Source organism: Suncus etruscus, chromosome 8, assembly GCF_024139225.1.
Source record: "Suncus etruscus isolate mSunEtr1 chromosome 8, mSunEtr1.pri.cur, whole genome shotgun sequence".
Classification (NCBI taxonomy): Eukaryota; Metazoa; Chordata; class Mammalia; order Eulipotyphla; family Soricidae; genus Suncus; species Suncus etruscus.
In genome coordinates, this window is record NC_064855.1 from 948,017 (window position 1) to 969,263 (window position 21,247).

The 21,247-nt window shown below is 39.4% G+C and overlaps 1 protein-coding gene across 1 annotated transcript; it reads right to left on the reverse strand.

The window, feature by feature from the left end:
- Positions 1 to 612: 612 nt before the first annotated feature.
- Positions 613 to 20,403, reverse strand: LOC126015487 (zinc finger protein 260-like). The gene is made up of 5 exons (XM_049778013.1): positions 20,184 to 20,403; positions 13,743 to 13,870; positions 5,451 to 5,577; positions 4,589 to 4,678; positions 613 to 2,445 (listed from the first exon to the last, which is right to left on the reverse strand). Exons 2-5 carry the CDS (start codon positions 13,755 to 13,757, stop codon positions 704 to 706), a joined length of 1,974 nt encoding a protein of 657 aa, XP_049633970.1. The 5' UTR covers positions 13,758 to 13,870; positions 20,184 to 20,403; the 3' UTR covers positions 613 to 703.
- Between the last annotated feature and the right edge of the window lie 844 nt (positions 20,404 to 21,247).

Genomic DNA, 21,247 nt, shown 5'->3' on the forward strand with positions numbered 1-21,247 from the left:
CAGTCTTCCACAAATATGCCCTCCGGCCCTGACTCATTCCTCCAACCGTAACATCAGTTTTGTTGAAAATTTTTATAGACTAAATATATTTAAACTGTACTTTATTTTCAGTTAGCTGCCCAACAGATATTCTATATGTATGATTTTCTTTCCTGGACAGATTTTTTCAACACAATGATTGCATAAGAAAACCTGTGCCAAACTTAACAAATGGTCTGATGACAATCAGCTGGTAATGCCTTAAATTGCCCCATGAAATGGCTCAATACATATTTACCTGTACCCAATTATATTGAAGTTGAATTACCAAAACACTGCTGTCCCAATATAATTAAACCTGTCTTGTGTCATGCTATTGCATTCATTCTGTGCCTTCCATAGTCACTCTGGGGCTCAGTTAAATTCTAGAATCACAAAAATTAAAAAAAAAATCGGAGAGAATCCTTGTCAGTTTTTGTTGGATGGGCATTCATAAAAATACTGTTTACTTTTATATTTCTATTTTCCCTATATAGAATTGCTCCAGGGTCATGCATATAGGAAAGAGGGGGTGTGCAAAATAGTTTCTTGTCCAAGAGAAAACTTCACTTTAATGAAAACGTGATCAGGCTTTACTTAAGGACAAATTTTCTTACATCATAGTATTTCTCTCCAATGTGAATTTTCATGGTTAGTGAAGCTTGACTTCCTGCATAATTTACATTCAGAGGTTTTCTCTCCTGTGAATTCTCTCATGGTGAGTGAGGCCTGATTTCCAGGAGAAAGTTTTCCTACAATCTTTACATTCATAAGGTCTTTCTCCTGTGTGAATTCTTTCATGCTCTGTAAGATTTGACTTCTGTGTGAAGGTTTTCCTACATTCTTTACATTCAAATGGTTTCTCTCCTGTGTGAATTCTCTCATGCTGAGTGAGGCATGACTTCCATAGGAAACTTTTCCTACACTCTTTACATTCAAATGGTCTCTTTCTTGTGTGCATTCTCTCATGATCAGTGAGTCGTGACTTACATGCAAAAGTCTTCCTACATTGTTTGCACTCAAAAGGTTTCTCTACCAGGTGAAAACTGCGATGTAGAACGAGACCATTCTTTCTGTAGAAGGTTTTCCCACATTCTTTACATTCGTAGGGCTTCTCTCCTGTGTGAATTCTCTCATGCTGAGTGAGGAGTGACTTCTTTGAGAAAGTTTTCCCACATTCTTTACATTCATAGGGCTTCTCTCCTGTGTGAATTCTCTCATGTTGAGTGAGACTTGATTTCCACGAAAATGTTTTGCTACATTCTTTACATTCATAAAGTTTCTCTCCTGTGTGAATTCTCTCATGTTGAGTGAGACTTGACTTCCATGGGAATGTTTTGCTACATTCTTTACATTCATATAGTTTCTCTCCTGTGTGAATTCTTTCATGTTCAGTGAGGCTTGACTTCCGTGAGAAAGTTTTTCTGCATTCTTTACACATATAGGGTTTCTCTTCTGGGTGATTTCTCTCATGTTTAGTAAGATCTGATTTCCTTGAGAAAGGTTTCCCACATTCATTACACTCAAAGGTCTTCTCTCCCATGTGAATTCTTTTATGTTGAGTGAGGTGTGACTTTCTTGAGAATATTTCCCTACAATCAGTACACTCATACAGTTTCTCTCCTATGTGAATTTTCTCATGTTGAATGAGATGTGACTTCCTCGAAAACATTTTCCTACATTTTTTACATACATAGGGTTTCACTCCTGTGTGAATACTCTCATGTTGAGTGAGGTGTGACTTCCTTGAGAATAGTCTTTTACACTCTTTACATTCATATGGTTTTTCTCCTGTGTGAATTCTCTTATGTTGAGTGAAGTGTGACTTCCTTGAGAATATTTTCTTACATTCTTTACATTCATAGGATTTCACTCCTCTGTGAATACTCTCATGTTGAGTGATATTCTTTGAGAATATTTTCCTACATTCATTACTTTCATACAGTTTCTCTCTCGTGTGGAATCCTTGATGGTCAATAAATTTCTGTGTTTGGGAGCTTTTTTCCCATTCACTGCATTCATATATTTTCTCTATAATGTGCAATCTTTGGTGTAGACCGAGGACTGAAAATTGGCTTTCTCTCTGATATTCGTAAGGTTTTACACCAGAATGAATATCTGGACATTTGGTGATATTAGTGATTTTATAGAATGTCTTGTGGTCCTCAACTTTCTTTATAGGGTGGATCTCATCAGGATCAATTGTCAGAAACTTCGTATATACATCATACTTTGCAGGTATCATGAATGAACAGTTTTCGCTATTTATCATCACTTCTGATACATCGATAGATCTAAAGTTAAAAGTAATGTTGAAATTATTTCTCTCATCTATTGTTTCTTTTTGCTTGGTGATTTTATCTTGACAAAGTTGTCTATACTGACTTCTTTGAATATGCTCAATCAAGTCATGCTTAGGTTGAGTATCTAAAGTGAGACAGATAAACATATATTAGGAAACATATCAATATACATCTTGTGGATAATAGTCATATATAAAGAAACATTTTTATATCAGGAACAAAGTATTTTGAAAATTAAATTTGTTTATTTATTTATTTTTTGGTTTTGGGTCACAACCGGCAGCGCTCAGGGTTACTCCTGGCTCTATGTTCAGAAATCACTCCTGGCAGGCTCAGGGGACCATACAGGATCCCAGGAATCAAACCACTGTCCTTCTGCATGCAAGGCAAACACCCTATCTCCATACTATCTCTCCGGCTCCCATAAAATTTATTTTTTAAACAATTTTAGCATGTATAAATGAACTGAATAGTATTAAAAGGCCAGTGTAAAACTGTGTTTATTATTTATTTATTTATTTATTTATTTTTTGGTTTTTGGGCCACACCTGGTGTTGCTCAGGGGTTACTCCTGGCTGTCTGCTCAGAAATAGCTCGTGGCAGGCATGGGGGACCATATGGGACACCGAGATTCGAACCAACCACCTTTGGTCCTGGATTGGCTGCTTGCAAGGCAAACGCCGCTGTGCTAAACCATGAGAAGGTATTTGGTCAAGATATTCATATAATCTTTGAATTTCAGCAGAAATTTTAACTTTACATTTGATCATTTGATTCTCTATGTTCTATACTTTGATACTACCTAGGGCACATTATCTTCTGATCATCCTAAAATACACCTTATGTTTAAAGTGGTAGTCCTTTTCTAGGCCACTATCTAATGGAAAAAGGGGATAGCTATCATTAAAGAGGTACTAATGGAAGGGGTTATAGATTTTGCATACATGCAATATAGATGTATGTATGTATTTCTTTGTACTAGGGCATGGATAGGGCAGCTTTAATGCACTTAAGGGCACAAAATCCTTTTGATTCAGTTAGGCAAAGTCATTTTTGCCCAGTTTATTGATTTCTCAGAACAAGAAAGTCTGGTTCATCGTCCCCTGCCATACTTTCTTGGTCAAAATATTTCATTTTAGAAGGCCAAAGAAATCATATTGCAAGTAAGGCACTTATTTGCATGTGGCCAACCTTGACTGAATCCCACGCCCCAGGAGTGATCCTTGAGCACAGAGCCAGCAGTAAGCCCTGAGCAAAGCCAGGTGAGGCTCCAAAACAAACAACAAACAACAACAACAACAACAACAGATCAAGTACTCCATTTTGACTATGTAGGTTATCTTCAGTGTTCTCTTCCTCAGGGAAGGTTGAGAGGTCATGGAGTTCAGGGCTTACTACTGGCTCTATATTTGGGAAACTACTTCTGGCTATGCTCAGCACCACATACAACAACATCCATCAAACTGGGTAAGTTGCATGCAAAGGCAAGCACGTTAATCTCTATAGTATCTCTCTGACCTTCAACACTTTATTTATTTTGCCACACCCAGCAACCCACAGGGGTTAGTCCTGGCTCTACAATCAGGAATTACTCCTGGAAGACTAGGGGGTCCATATGGGATGCCAGGGATTAAAGATGGGTTGGCCGTGTGCAAGATCAATGCCCTACTTGCTGTACTAGCCCCCACTTTAACACTTTAAAATAGCCTTTTATTTCCTTCTGGTTTTTGGGTCACACCCGGCAGCACTCAGGGGTGACTCTGGGCTCTCTGCTCAGAAATCGCTCCTGGCAGGCACGGGGACCATATGGGATGCCGGGATTCAAACCACCATCTTTCTGCATGCAAGGCAAACACCCTACCTCCATTTATCTCTCCAGCACTAAAATAGCCTTAAGAGGAATAAGATCTAGTAAAGGATTTTTCTTTTTATTATAGTTGAATCCAAAATCACATTATCAAAAATTCTCCCTTAGTATCAAAAATAAGTTTTAAAAATAATAAATCCCAAAAGAATATTTTCTGACTGATAGCAGAGACAGTAGGTTCATTAAAAACATTTTAAAGAAATTTGAACTGGAATTACATTTTGAAAATATAGATTCATTAAAAAGTCAAGATATAAGTAAGAACCAAATTTGGAGACTGAATGATGCCTGAGTCTCATACATGTAGAAATACTGCTAAGGAACCTTATAAAATTACTCAGTAAAACAAATCTCTGATACTTTCATTTCCAGCCTCCATACCCAGTATGTCCCTACTGACCTGAATGTCTCTGTTTTGGAAGATCCACCATCCATGGCTCTGTTCTTTGCTCCAACTTGATGATCATTTCAGGTTTGATGAATGAATGTCCTGATGGCAAAAAAATTAATAGCATAATTTTTCAAAACTACCTAATGGCTACAGTATTTTAAAAATGATATTAGCACAATTGTGAGCCAACTAATGAATCAACAGTATGTATATGGAAAAGGGTTCAGTATCAGTTATTATCAGGGAAATGCAGAGCAAAACAGCAATGAGATATCAGCTCTTACCAGTGAGAATAAAATAAATGAAAAATCAGAAACAAGAATTGGAGAAGAGGCACTGGAAATGGAATCACTGTTCACTGTTGGTAGGACTGTTTCCTAGTTCAGTCTCTACGAAAAAATGTCTGGAAATTTCTTGAAAAAGTAACAACAGTCAATCTCCCACCCAACCCAGTGATTCCACTTACTGGTATCTGCCCTCATAACACAAAAACATTAATTCAAAAAACTATGCGCAAATTCCTGCTTACTGTGGCACTTAGTACAATAACCAAGATATAGAAATAATCCACAAGTCCAGTGTCGAATGAATGAATGGATAAAAAAGCTGTGTTATGGGGGCCAGACTGAAAGTAAGTGAACTGGGAAAGCCCAAGCAGGGTGGAGCCAGGGGAGTAAAATACCTCAATTAAAAAAGTAATAAAAATGAAAATAAATACATGAATATGAAAAAACAGTGAAAGGCCACTTTGAACTTTTATTTGAGAGTTAACAGTGACATTATTTCTGTACAAAACCCTTAATACCCCAAGGATTTATGTCTTCATTTATAAAGCAACTGCAGTAGGTGTTGGCTGGTGACCTTCACTCACCCAGTGACTCCAGGTGACTGTAGGTTTCCAGCATCACGTCCCTGTAGAGGCTCCTCTGCTCGTCATCCAGGTGCTGCCACTCTTCCCAGGTGAAGGCCACAACCACATCATCAAAAGCCACCAACCCCTAGAATGGCACATTTTACTTTAGTTAGTGGCATCTTGCCTGGATCAAAAGAAGAGGAAGTCGGGAAGTTTCCTTTTAAACAATGTTTACCTTATATGTGATACACTACACGTATTCTTTATTCTAGGACAATTATAGACCACAGTAGAAATATTCTAACCTCTGTATTAACTTCTTAAACTCAGGAACACAGAATCCTTATAAATCAAAATTGCACTTATTGTCATAAAGGATAAATAAAATCTTGCTGCACAAAGGAGTTTTCATCTATTTTTGGATTTAAGAATAATCATATACCTAGAAGTCTGAATAATCATATACCTAGAAGTCTGGCCTAGAAGATCTATGTTCTAAAAATTATATTTATTCACTGTAATAAAAAAATACTACTTTGCCCTATGTCTCTTAAGACCCCAAAATGTTTAGTTCTTTTATGTGAACATTTTTGTTTGTTTTGGGTCTGTGCACAGGATTTACTAGTAGCTCTGCACTCACAGGTCATTCCTGGCAAGGTTCAGGAGTCACATGTGCTTCTAGGGATTGAATCCAGATCGACTGCATGCAAAGCAAGTACCCATCCACCGTACTATCCCTCTGGCCACAGAACCATTTATTATTTTTAATTTGTAAGAACATTTTTTATTAAAGCTTCATGATTTACAAAGTTATAGTTAGCTTTTAGACATACTATGGTCAAGAACCAATACCACTACCAGTGTCTTCTTTCCTCCACCAGGGTGTAATGAGACCTTCTTTGGGTGTTGGGTTGAGGTTTGGTTATCCCAGTTCCCAGAAGGGAAAGGGACATTCCAGACCCTCTATCCAAGAGAGGAGAAACTGGTTCGGTAGCAATTCCCCGCAGTAAATAATCCACACAGATTTGGAGGTTATAGCGGGCAAGAAAACACACTGTAAGCTGTTCACCAAAAGTCAGTCACTCCACCATGGGGAACCACAAGCCTAGATGACAGCTCAGCTCAAAAGCTCTTCTGTCTCCCATTTATTGAGATCCAATCAAAGACTCTCCCCATAGGGAGGGGAAAAAGCCAGATAAAAGGCAATGGGAAAACAAGACCAATGAAAAATAATTAAGATACAAATGAGAACTGTTTGATACAAAATGGGAACTATTTCAAAGGCCTCAATTTACTTCATATTTCCCCTCTTTCTAATTTTTTTTTGGTTTTTGGGTCACACCCGGCAGTGTTCAGGAGTTACTCTTGACTCTATGCTCAGAAATTGCTCCTGACAGTTTCAGGAGACCATATGGGATGCTGGGATTCGAACCACCAACCTTCTGCATGCAAGGCAAATGCCTTACCTCCATGTTCTCTCTCCGGCCCACCTTCTAATTTTTTAAAAATTAAAACAAAATAGAAAATAAGTAATAGGCCCTGAAAAGACAAGGGAAAAATTAAACTAAATGAATAGCAATAATTTGCATAGGTGCATCAAAAAGAAAAATATAAAGAAAAAACATTAGGCCTAAAAAGAGGGTGTTCTTACCCATAAACATGAGTCAAAGAACCAACCACAGGCTCCAGACTATTTCACAATCCCCAAAGTACATTCTGAAAAGTTCTCAAAAAGTCTTCCTTTGCAGATTGGATGACAAAGCTGGAATTCAGAAATCATGGATCTGGTAGATTATGAAGATCCTATGAAGGAATCGGAGAGTCACATGGTATTCCACAGTAAGAGATCTTAGGAGAAGATGTAAGGAAGTTCGCTTAGTAGGCAAGATGAAGTTTATTTTCAGATCATATCCAGGGTGGCACAAAAGTTCATAAAAGGGCACAGTTTTAAGGCCGTTTCTGGAAGATGGTGGATGAACCCTGAATGTCACTGGAGATAAAACTGCAGTATCTCACTGATGGTTACCTGGGGTTTTTGTCACAGAGGAAGAAAAAGATTTTTCAAGTTCTTCATTCTTAGCCAGAATCCATGCATCCATAAATCCGAAAATGAGGTTCAAGGTATAGAGGAATTCGGCCAAATATTGATTGATGGGAGCTCAAGTCAAATTAACAAGACAAGATATTGTAGGTGGAGAACTCTGTTTCAAAAAAATATGTGAGGTTCCATCCTTTTTTTTTTTTTTTTTTTTTTTTTGGTTTTTGGGTCACACCCAGCATTGCTCAGGGGTTACTCCTGGCTGTCTGCTCAGAAATAGCTCCTGGCAGGCACGGGGGACCCTATGGGACACCGGGATTCGAACCAACCACCTTTGGTCCTGGATCGGCCGCTTGCAAGGCAAACGCCGCTGTGCTATCTCTCCGGGCCCGAGGTTTCATCCTTAATGGGTAGAAACTCATTTCTGTACCTACAATTTTTCTGATTTAATGTGCCCATGCTAAAATTCTGCCACAAAATGCATAGGAGACTGATTGGGATAATGATGATAAATCAATAAAACCAATAACTCAGTTTTACCAAAAAAAATGCTATAAAATGTTATCTAAAGGGGCCGGAGAGATAGCACAACAGCAAGGCATTTGCCTTGCATGCAGAAGGACGGTGGTTCGGATCCCGGCATCCTATATTGTCCCCCGAGCCTACTGGGGCGATTTCTGAGCATATAGCCAGGAGTAACTCCTGAGTGCTGCTGGGTGTGACCCAAAAAAAAAAAAAAGTTATCTAGAGTCCTATAAGTAAAACTAATGGGGAGGAACTATAATTACATAAGAAAAATAGAAAGTAGAGGCATGTACAAATCAAAGAAATACACCAATATGAAATATACACAAGAGGTCAATATCTTCTTTGAATTCATTTGAAAAGATCTGGAAAGAAGAATCCAGAAAGCTGTTTCAGCTATCAATAGTCTTTTTTTTTTTTTTTTTTTTGGGCCACACCCGGCGGTGCTCAGGGGTTCCTCCTGGCTGTCTGCTCAGAAATAGCTCCTGGCAGGCACAGGGGACCCTATGGGACACTGGGATTCGAACCAACCACCTTTGGTGCTGGATCGGCGGCTGCTTGCAAGGCAAACGCCACTGTGCTATCTCTCCGGGCCCATCAATGGAGTCTTGAGGAATCAGAGCAAATGGTTCCTGACCAAGGACCTGAAAACACTCAACGATGGTGAGTGCTTTGGCCTTAAGGTGGCTTGTTTCGGCTTTCTTTACTATATTTAGATGGACTGAGAATGGAGAGCCTAGAACACACATGGCATCTGTTCTGAACATGGCAGAGGCTCCTTCAGACGGGTTAAACACTAGATATGTAGGGAGGGAGGCTGAAAAACTTGGGAGTTCCACCCTAGAGGCCTAGGCACTCAACCTTTCTCCTACCAAAAGTGCCTTTTCTGAGGACCACGACCTCACAAAATGCGAACATTGATTGGAAAAAAGCCAGAAAGGCATTTCCTTGGAAAGGGACTGATAGCAGGCAGAGGAGTAGATTCCCCCCACCCAGATTCCGGCCCAAAAAACCTTGGCAGCCTAATGCAGAAGGTGAAGATGGAGAAGATGGAGGAAAACAAGACCAACAGAAAATCATTAAGATACAAATGAGAACTGTTTGACTCAAATGGGAACTATTTCAAAAGCCTCAATTTACCTAATACCAAGGTTCCCAGGTTACCTCCCATTTAGTTTAATCATCCCAGCCAGCCATCTTAGCAGGCAAATTTAAAATGTTTGTAGAATGCAGAGAAGACATCTGATTCCTATGTTCATTGTATCTATTCATACTAGCCAGTGAAACAACCCAAGTGCCTGAGAACAAATGAGTAGATAAAGAAACTAAGCACTCATTGGGAAAAGTGAAGTCATGAAATTTGCTCATGTGAGCCTTGACTACCCAGGTCAAGAATATAACATGGTAGGAAAAATGAAGTCATGAAATTTGTTTAATAATGGATAGATATGGAGCACATTATGCTGAGTAAATGAGTCAAAAGGATAGAGATATAGAATGATTGAACTCATCTGCGAGATATAAAAAAAAGTATGAGAATAAACAGCCAAAGACAGTACAAATGATGGGTGGGAAATGCCGTTAGGGCAGAGAAGGAACAATAGTAGCTGAAAATGAGCACTCAGGACAAGAACTAGGTGGTGAAAGAAAGTAAAATGATATAAATGATACCCTATTAGTACAGTATTGCAAACCCTGGTGCCCAAAGGGGTGGGGGGAGAAAAAATGTCTGCCATGGAGGCAGGGTGAAGTGGTGGTGGTGTTGAGAAGGGACTGGCAAAACAGGAGAGAAACTGAGGAAATTGGTAGAAGGAAAACAACTTTTTGACTTTGTATCTCATGGTGAGTTAATTTAAAAAATTTGTTTTAGTACAGTAGATAGAGCTTTGCCTTGCATGCAGCTGGCCCAGGTTTGATCCCTGGCATCTCATACAGTTACTGAGCCTACTAGGAGTAATTTTGAGCACAGAGCCAGGAGTAACTCCTGAGTGCTGCTGGGTGTGGCCCCCTAAAAAGGAAAAAGAAAAATTTGTTGTAGTTTGGATCTCTTGTTTTCAGTGTTGCTGACTTTGTAATTTAATCCCTTTCATACCAATATCCTTGAAATCTCTTGGCCCTTGATTCCCATTTATTTCTTCCCATAATTTATGTCTTTCTCTGGTCTTATGTTCCCTATATTGTGGCCAGGAATGATCTAATAATCCTCCCTTTAAAACATTGTATTCCTTCAATCTATACACCATAAATAAGTGAGATCACCTGTGTTTGTCTTTCTTCTCCTGGCTTACTTCACTTAACATGATACCTTCCAGTTTCATCCATGTTGCAGGAAATTTTACCATTTCTTACAGCTCCATAGTATTTCATAGTGTATGTGTATCACCCTTCATGATCCACTCATTTATAGGGAGGAATCTACACTGATTCCATCTCTTACTGTACTAAGTGCTACAGTAAATAATGTTGTGAATTTTTTTTGATGTTTTGTGTCCTAAGGGTAGATATCCAGCAATGGAATTGCTGGATAATAACGATCAAACCTTATATATTTTTATAAATATGGGCAACAGAAGTCAGCATGTGAAGGCATAAAGGCAGCTACATCTTTAAGGGAAATTCAGACAGCTCACACTCCTATTAACTGATGAGAAATGAAGGCAACATGCATCTTTAAAGAACCGATCAGAGCATGTTTGCATATATGTGTGTTCATATGTATACACATGTACATAGAATCTAATTCCAGTAACAAACTTTTTAATGTAAGCATCAGAACACTAGGGATTTCGTACCTTCCAGATTTCAGGGGCTCAGGATACATTCCCAATACTCATATTGGCACACTAAGTCTGACAGTTCAGTTCCAGGGAATCAGGTGTTGTGGTATCATTTCAAGGTGTTCAAGGGATCACAGGGCTATATCTGAAAGGGTTCAGGGTGCCATGTGTGACAAGGATCAAATTCACTGCTTCATGGATGAAAGCTTGTGGGTCCTCTCCTTAAGCCATCTCCCTGGCCATCAGATCTCTGCGTGCTACAAGAAATTTCAGCTTGAAAGCATGCCTATTATACTCCCATTACTTGAAATATTTATTGTTTCTCCCAGAGAGAAATATCGCACTTCCTGACACAAGGATTCAAATAATCAGGGTCAAAAAGTTACATGACTGGATCTTCTTTTTTTATTTTACATGACTGGATTTTCATTGTAAAAATCATTTTTCCGTAGAAAGATTGGAAGGATAACAGAAGAGTAAAGAGAAGACACCAGAGAAAAAAGGGAAGGAACATTTGAATGATAATACATAACACAGACCTGATTAGAAAATAGTTTCCAGTATGACTTTTTCTAAGAGGGCAGAAGTAGTTACTATTAGGCTAAGATGTTGGCAATGTAAGCAGAAATTGGGGGCTGTAGAAAGAGTAAAAACTAAGTTATAAAGAACTTGGAGGGAGGGACTGAAGAGACAGTACAATGGGTAAGACACAACACTTTTAAAAACCATCCCCCTTGGGATGAGTGACAGTACAGTGACAGTACAGTGGGTAGGGTGCTGGCCTTGCATGTCACTGATCTGTGTTCTATCCCGGACATCCCAGGAGTAATTCCTGAGTGCAGTCAGGAGTAACCCTCGAGCACTGTTGGGTGTGGCTCCAAATCCAAAATTAAGTAAACAAATAAATTTAATGTAAATAACCTTGAAACATTGGACATTAACCAACATGCTTCTGAATAACTTAGGTCAAAAAAGAACTAGAGGAACCAGTGTCAAGTATTTCCAGTTATATATAGAAAATAAATAGCTGAAGAAGACAAAAGTAGAAAAAAAAGCACACACACACAAAAAAACCTGGTAGATTTTGTGAAATTACGAATATTACAGAGAAAAAAGGGGATGTAAATTTTCTGGGGGTAAAATGACATTGGAACTCAGTGGTGCCTAGTGTGTTCTAAATATCTACAGATATAAAAAATGATACACATAAACTTTTAGAGCACTGAACAATGTTACAGAAAAAAAGCTACATCTCAAAAAAGATAAGCACTTTGGAATTATACAGAAATGAATATAGCTATAGACTTGTAATTTATAGAGTTGTTCTATTGATAACAAATCAGTGACCTAAAATGTTGGCACTTAGAGTTAATAAAACTGTGTGAGGTTATTGACAAGAAGTTTATCAAAGCTTTTCAAATTCCTACTTCTGAGGAAGTCATATTTATTTTCATGTTTTACTTTTCTGTGATTTTTACATTTTGTACTTAATCTTATTCTATTTATAGAAATAACTTACAAATGGTGATTCATGTTTAAACTGTTCCACCTGATGACATTTGTTTGTTTGCATATATCCTGTACACACATATATCTATAAGTTGAAATGTACATATTATTTATATTATTTGCAAGTTTGGTAAGAATGCTAAAATCTAAATTACATGAAAATAAATTATTTTGTTTATAACCAGCAATAATTTTATTATAAACTCATAATCACCATTTTGATACACAAAAGTTACATGTCTTATGACAGATTGCTTAGGTTTACATCTCTCTCATCTGCAAGCTTATCTATTAAAATCCAAAATTCTACTTTTAGCTTTTATAAAATCATGTTACTTGCTTATCTGTTATGGCAGATTGAATACTGTTATATACCTCTCCTATCTCTACCCTCATCCACTGAAATCCATAATTCTACTCTATTTTTATAAAGTAAACTTTTTTGTCCATTACTGTAGGCTCAATTCCCTTGTCAGATATCCCTTAAAGTTAATTTTTCAGAAATTACAACTTTCACTTAATGGATGAATTACCTTCCACAAGGGTACATATTTTTACATGCCAATATATAAACATCATGAAGATATACATATATATATAGTAATACCCTAATAATAATGCCTAAAGTAAGAAAATTAGACCAGATAAAAATTAGGGGTGAGTAAATAATTGTTGAATAAGGGAATAATGAGATCTAGAAATGGTAAATATGGAGCCAGAGAGTACAACAGGTAGGATGCTTGCTTTACATACAGATGGTCAACAGTTCCATCCCTAGTACCCCGTATCATCTGCTGAGTGTATCAGGAAAGATATCTGAACACAGAGTCAGGAGTAAATCCTTAGTGCCATGGGTATTACCCCCCACACACATAAGAGAGAGAGAGAGATAGAGAGAGAGAGAGATAGACAGACAGACAGAGACAGAGAGACAGAGACAGAGACAGAGACAGACAGAGACAGATAGAGACAGAGAGAGAGAAATGATGAATGACACACAAAATTTACAGTAATATGTAAAAGGAAACTAAGGACAGTAGTGGAGGAAAGTAGATGCTGGTGAAGAGATGGGTGTTGAAAATTATATATACTGAAACCACATATAAGGGCTGGAGATAGAGTTCAATGGGCAGACCACATGCTTTACTGACAGGAGGACAAGTTTCAACCCTAGCATCTACCCGAGTACTCCCAGGAGTGACACCCAAGAAGAGAGCTCAGAATAATCACTGAGTATAGTCAGTTATGGACCAAAAATAAAATAACAGAGCATATGCCAGAATCTACGTGACTGTACGATCATACTTACTGCTAGTAATTTACATGCCTTCGTTTTTATGTTCATTTTTATTTCTTTGACGTGGAAATTCACTTTCTTTTACTTCTCTATTTTAATTTATGAAGCCTCAAAAAGCTCCTAAAGCTTAATGTAAGATAAATGAGAAATATAAAGCTACTCACCAAAGATTTATTCATTGTCTTTGCTCTTAGAAACAGAGGACTCTGGAAATGGAGCTGGGAGAAGTAAGTGGAGAAGAACTGGTCCTGGCTTGTTCCAAAGACTTAACCGAAGGGCACCTACTGATTAGCTGGAAAAGAGAAGAGACTTGTGTGGAAAATGACATTTTATATCTTGAGATATAAGGTAAGACCCTGATGAAGGGATTAAATGTCTGAATTTACACACTATTTACATTTAAACAAAACGAAACGTACCATTTCAGTAGATATGAGATAAAGCTAAAACTGATTATAGGGGCCAACTCCATGCTACCTAGAACTCTAGGGTCACTATTGGGAATCTCAGGTCCCAGACTGAGGATTTGGGGCTTTGGTAATTAAACAAGCAGTGCTTGGGGCCTTCTGGTGCCACATTTCATGTAGTGACACACACAACGTGACAGTTAAATAGTGGCCAGGATTAAACTCAGTACATCATTCATATTTGATTCTACCAATTTACCGATTTCTTCATGAAATGGTAACATTAAAAAATTCTTATACAATGGTTCTTTAATTCTATTAATGAAGTCAGACTACACAGCACTTTGTATTAGATGTTACATTAGGACACCTGTGCTTTATAAATGTACTGAAGTTCAGAGAGTGTATAGATATCATACACACACTGTCCATGATTGTATGAGGGGGGGTAATAATTACAGAATTCTGAGTGGTAAAAATACTTCTCAGTAAAGACTATGGCTTGCTTCCAGGACGGTAAGATAGTACAATGGCTAGGCACTTATCTTGAGTTGACTCAGGTGTAATCCTTGGCATCCGATTTGAGCTCTGCCAGTACGGAGCCTGGGCATCACCGAATGTAACCCAAACACTTTCCAAAGGTGCTAGAGCAGTGGTGTAAAGTGGTAAGGCATCTGCCTTGCACGCGCTAGCCTAAGATGGACCTTGGTTGAATCCCCCGGAGTCCCATAGGGTCTGAGCATATAGCCAGGAGTAACCCCTGAGCGTCGCTGAGTGTGATCCAAAACAAACAAACAAACAAACAAACAAACAAAAAAACTTAAGAAAAAAAAAAGAAAAAAGAAGTCGACTTACTCCCTATACTGAAAGAAGTGCTAACAATGATATGGCTTTCTTTGGCTAAAGGAAAATATATACAGATATTTTTAAAACTCCTAAACATAAGATTAATTGTTTCTCCTAAACTTTCCTTACTTGAAGACTGCCCTCCTCAGAGAAACCCAGGTTTATTATGTTCTAAGTGTTTTTGTTCAACCTTTAGCCAGCAGACGAGATTATAATTTAAGATTCTTTAATGATCTTAAACCAAATGGTCTCAGACAAAGCATCAAATGACTACCATTTCCCTTGTTATCAAGGCAGATATAAGGAGACAGAAACTCCTATAGCTCCTTGTCAGCCACAAGCAGTCTACTTTATGGGTGAATGTCAGTTACCAAATGGAACTCCCCTAGTAACTGCCGCTGGAAAGTGGGAAGCAGGGCTATAAAGCTGAGGCTGATTGCTCCTCTGCTGGACTGCTCCTGCTCCTGCAGGATGGTTGCTGCCGAACTGCCCAAGACACTATTTACCAGACTCTCAGCTCCTGCTGTCTCTTGCTGCCTCGACTACTGTTCCATGCCTAACAGATGGCATCTGAAAAAGGAGGTGAGTCATAATCTTCTGGGGAATAAGAATTGTGATCCTGTGGATCAAAGCCATGATCCCTTCATGGATCGGGCCCTATTAAATTTATGCTGGCCTCCTGGGTATTTAATCAAAGTCTTTTACCCTATTCCTTGTCTTTCAAAGATCTACTGTTACTCATGTTATAGGGGTGGTGACATGCTGGAATATATATCTCCACATTATAATAAAAAAAATACTGTACTCATAAAATCAGTTAAAAATATTACCCCCTCAGTCTCCTTCATGCCCATCCCCCAGGAAGGAAAACCAGACCAAATTTAAGTCAAATGTTCCCCTCTCAGCCCCTCCTGTGCAGATGCCTCGATAAAAAAAGAGATCCTTCTGCAGGACCTTGATCAAATACAACAGTGTGTTACTTCCAATCCCCCAATACAGGGGAATTCCACGGAATAAATGCCCTCAGAGGGAAGAGGTGTCTATCCAGTCAAAACGTGGGCTCTATCTCAAACCCAATCGACAGCTAATAATATTCCAAATATTACTGGTAGCATCCCAGAAAGACCTGCATCTCCCAGGCATGACTCAAATTCCAGCACCGCAGAGGATGATGCGGTTAACATCTCTTCAGACTCAAGCGTCTGAAAATTCTCTTCTGCCACATAATATAAGGTCAGGACCCAGGAGATGTAGGTCTCGTGAGCTTCATCTTACCAAGGGCTAAAAATAAATTCACTTGGCCATTTTAAAAAGGCTTGTGCTTCTTATAGATCCACCTCTCCATATTGTAAGGAATAGTAAACTGGCTGGAGTAAATGTGCACTTTGTATCTGCCAAGATTTTCAAATAGTTGCAGGGGTCCTCAAACTTTTTAAACAGGGGGCCAGCTCACTGTCCTTCAGACTGTTGGAGGGCCAGATTATAGTAAAAACAAAAATTGTGAACAAATTTCTATGCACACTGCATATATCTTATTTAGAAGTGAAGAAACAAAATGGGAATAAATACAATATGTGGCCTGCGGGCCGTAGTTGGAAGACCCCTGGTAGAGTGACTGAGCCCTTTCCAGTACTTGCAGTGGAGAATGTGATCCAGTGATGAGGGCAAGGCTTCAAAGTACACACCCTAGGTCAATCTGGCAGGAGACTGTCTTGGTCCGAATGATGTATGACATGCTGACGAAGAAGGGAGAATACAGAAATACCAGAAAAAAAGCTACCCAGCCTCGTACAATTCTAACATATATCTGAGAGATAGTACTGGGCGCATTGGAGAGAATTGGTGCAGATGAAGAATTCAAGGCAGCTAACAGAAAAATTTTCCAAGGGGTCACAGAGCCTTAAGCCCAATTTATAGGAAAATTAATAAATGCAGTGCAAAGGGAAGTGAGAGGAAAAGAGATCCAGCAACATCTGATAAGACAGCTGGCCTTTGAAAATACTAACAAACTGGGGGCTGGAGAAATAGCACAGCGGTAAGGCATTTGCCTTGCATGCAGCTGACCCGGGACAGACCCGGTTCGATTCCTGGCATCTCATATGGTCCCTCAAGTTTGCCAGGAACAATTTCTGAGCACAGAGCCAGGTGTAACCCCTGAGCATTGCCAGGAATGGGCCAAAAACCAATAAAGAAAAGAAAACACCATCAAACACTGCGAAATAATTTTGCACCTCGTTAGGGAGAGAGATGTTATGGGCTACCTGAAAGTGTGGCGGAACATAGTTTCCATCTTACACAGTCTGTGTGGACACCCTTTAGGCCTACACAGTACAGAGGCAGGCTAGAAGACCAGGGCATCCGTACAGAGAAATTAGGTCCACACAACCGTGTATTTTTGAGGCCACCCCCTGACTTTATCTGAAATGTGGCAGAGGAAACCATTGGGCAAGAGACTGTCACTCTGTTGGAGTTTGGAGAAACTGGAGAAGTTAACCCCCAGACCTCACAAACTGGGTGTAGATGTTTTAATTGCGGAAAATTTGGCCACTATAGCAGGGCTTGCAGGCCTTTCCCTGGCCCTGTTCTTTGGATCGCCACCGGGGCATGGAGATCATTGGGCAAGATATTTCCCCCAAAACGAACAGATATCTGTAAAGAGGAATGAGCAGGGGCCAACCCCAGACTAGGAGATCTGTGGTGACTACTGATAGACTTGCGAAATGTAAATGCTGCCATGGTTCCAATGGGAACCCTCCAACCTGGCCTTCCCTCTCCTGCTGCAATTTCTAAAGTTCGGCCGCTTGTTGTAACAGATATTAAGGACTGCTTCTATAATATTTCTGTTCAACCAGATAACTGCAAATGCTTTCTGCTTTCCATTCCTCTTTCAATCATAAGTCATCTATGAGGAGGTGCTTACGTAAGACTCTCAGTCCAAATTCACACTGTGAGTCAAGCAGAGATGGAAGCACCCTTTTCCATGGATATCTTGTTCACTTCCCACATCACCCAAGTCATCTGCAACTCTTGTGGAGACAGAAGTCATTCTTTCCTTTTTTCTTTTGGATTTTGGGCCACAACTGGCAGTGCTCAGGGGTTACTCCTGGTTCTGTGCTCAGAAATCACTCTTGGCAGGTTTGGGGGACAATATGGGATGCAGGGGCTCAAACCCAGGTCGGCAGCATGCAAGGCAAATGCTCTACCTGCTGTGCTATCACTCCACCCATACAATGTAATTATTTTTGGGAGGGGTTTTGGGTCTTGGGCCACTCCACCCCTACAATGTAACTATTTTTTGGGGGGTTTTGGGTTATGGGCCAAACCTGGTGACCAGGGGTTACTCCTGGTGCTCAGAAGTCGCTCCTGGCTTGGAGGGCCATATGGGACGCCAGGGGATCAAACTGTAGTCTGTCCTAGGCTAGCACAGGCAAGGCAGATGCCTTACTGCTTGTGCCACCATTCTGGCCCTCTACAACATAATTCTTGAGCTACCAGAGAAACTCATTTTCTTCTGGTGAAAATCAACTCACCCACCCACAAAATAAATGGGGTACATTCAAAGGAAAAGTGAATAAATTGTAGGAGGTAACCCTGTGAAAATCTGCCACGAAGGCAGGTGTTCTTGAGAAAATGTCTTTAGCCTTCTTAACAAAAAATATCTCTTCTAGGAAACTATACACTGTTATTTCCTTTAGTTTTCCCTCAATACAGCACGGAAACTTTTTTTCATAAATAAATTTTTTTAATTGAATCATCATGAAATACATAGTTACAGGTTGTTCATAATTGAGTTTCAGACATACAATGTACAACAACCTTTACCAGTACAGTACATTTTCTGTGAAACGTGTTTTCCAAGGGAGAAATTGGGATGTCAGTAAGGCTGAGGCAGTTTTAGCTTCAGCAGATAAACACGGGCTACAGAATCTAAGGAGAAGTGTTGCAGATCACTAGCAAGCAAGGCTGAACTCTTTTACTCTTCAGTCCATGTGACAAGGTCTTCCAAACATGACCATGGAAGGATGGTCATGCCTAGATGCCAGATGAGGCCCTGGCAGCTGCTTAGGTTGCAGTGCAGGGAACATAGGGGAGACTGATACATGTGGGTGAGATGACACACAGACGTCGGGTTCCTTGTTGGTTTCTGTATAGTGGGGAGAAGAGAGGCAGCAGAAAAGTGCCGGGGGAAACTGGGGGTCAGGTCAGAGTCTGTTCTGACCATCTGCACAGTTCAGACCATACCTCCTCATACCAGCCCTACAAGGGTATAATCAGATCACATCAGGATCCCAAGTGTTCTGTCTGTTGTGGGGAATAATCCCTGCCCCCTCATTTCTCAGAAACCTAAGACTGGAGTGAGGAACTATTATTTGAAGGAAGAAAAGTCAGTCCTAAGTTCCAGTCACTCTTTTCCAGGTTCCTTCATTCATCTCCTTTCACAGAAAAGAATTTAAAAGGTGAAAGAGAAAAGTGATGCATTTATTTGGAAAATGAGTGCAGGGAAAGAGAGAAGGATATGTGTTAAGAGTAAAAAATAAACCACCAAAGCATATACTATATATATAGTATATTTACATATGTGATGTCAGATCCAAAATAAGGCAAAGGGCAAAATTATGGAAACTGAAAATGTCAGTTGTTGCTAATGATTATAATTTAAGAAAGCATGAGTAAAAAGAACCCAAACATTTTTAAATCACTGACACTATTATGTATGACTATATAATGGTGGATACACAGCATTATAAATTTATTCAAATCCATAAAAACTATAGTACCGAGAGTGAATTCTAAGAGAAACCAAATAATTTAGGTGAATATGTTAATTTAAGGTCAGAAACTATATCAAATATATTTATAGTTATATATTTTCTTGACTGCAAGATTTTACTTTCCATAAGAATGTAACATGTTTGCTTCCAAGGATCATTCTGATTTGTAAGTAATGTGTCCGTTATTTTCCCATGGCTTCCAAAAGACCACATACCTAGGCAGGAGGCAGAGGTCAAAGGTCTGAGCACAGGTTTTACATCCAGGAGTACTAAGTTCTATTGTAAGCACCACATGGTCCACTGAGTATAACAGGAAAGACCACTGCCCACAGGGCTAGGAACAGCCCAGGGCCAAAGCTGAGTGTGACCCAAAGTAACAAAACATAACGAAAAGGAACATCACATACCAGCTGTACTTTGATGATTCTAAGATCATATTTTCTGCTGATTATTTATGCATATCTGCATAAAGCAGACATTAACTCAGGCTGACCTTTCCATTTAATTCGGGAACCCTCAAAAACCTCGTAGAGTGTGCAATGAATGAGAAAAAAAACGAAACTAAAGTAAAGGTACTCACCAGAGGTGTTTTCAAGGTTATCTTAGAAATTCTGTAGACTTTGGAAGTAGAGGTGAGGAAGACATTGAGAAAAAAACTGGCATGGGCTGGGTTCCCAGGTCTTGAGTCTCATGTCTAAGGCTTTGGCTTTCGCTGGAAAGGATGAGAGGGAGACTTCTGTGGACAATGGCATTTGCAGCTTGAGATGGAAGGATCCTGATGAAGGACCCAAATCTGTTAATTGCCATAATTCATTCGTAGTATAAATTAAATGAATAAAAAACACCCTTATCAACTTAGTAGTTAACTAGATAATGCTAAAAAATCATTTTAGCATTTGATCATACAAATCACACTCCGTGACAGTCAGGAGATTTAGGTGATAAGGTTAGAAAAATTGGGTCTCTCAGTGAAGGGCTGGTGGTTTGGTGCTTGAACCAATATCCTGGGTCCCTTTAGGGTCACCTGAATAGAGCCTTGGCAAAATAGATCAGTGCACAGTTCATGTCTGGTAATGGTGAGCCACCACTTGGCTAATAGCCTATAAATTGATTTTTAAAATGTAAAATAGTAACTAATAATGTATAATAACATTCTTATTTATAGGGTCATACCACATAGTACTCTGTATTAGGATATTAGGCAAATTAGGACACCTAGCTTTACAGTATCTAAACTTTATAGAAGATATATCATGTGAAATAATTTTTAGTTATGATTTTACATGAAAAAATGCCCTTGTTTTTTCTTTTGGTGGCATAGTATTCTGTAGCATTAAATAACGATGGGGCTGGATGAAAGTGGATGCCATCCCAGGCCACGTGGCTTTGCAACCCCCATCCAGCCGGCGGGTCCCAGGCCCAGGTGAATGGCGGAATCAAGACTCACTCACAGGCAGGCATCAGGAAGCATCAACTTTATTCATGCCCTATTCTCACCACATGTGTGTGGGCCTATCTTATAACCTTCAAGCATTGCTATTCTTAGCTACCCTGCATCTTAATTCCTTTCAGCCATCTTCCTTTGACCTCCATCCTGGTCAAAGACCAAAAGAGGCAGAGACCCAGCAGCCAGAGCGCAGCAGG

What these genes read in the sequence shown, in the direction of transcription:
- LOC126015487 (XM_049778013.1), bottom strand. An exon ending in CAGTCACCTGGAGTCACTGG is followed by an intron (nt 4,679 to 5,450) that starts GTGAGTGAAGGT and finishes TTTTGCCATCAG; the next exon opens with GACATTCATTCATCAAACCT. An exon ending in TCCAAAACAGAGACATTCAG is followed by an intron (nt 2,446 to 4,588) that starts GTCAGTAGGGAC and finishes GTCTCACTTTAG; the next exon opens with ATACTCAACCTAAGCATGAC.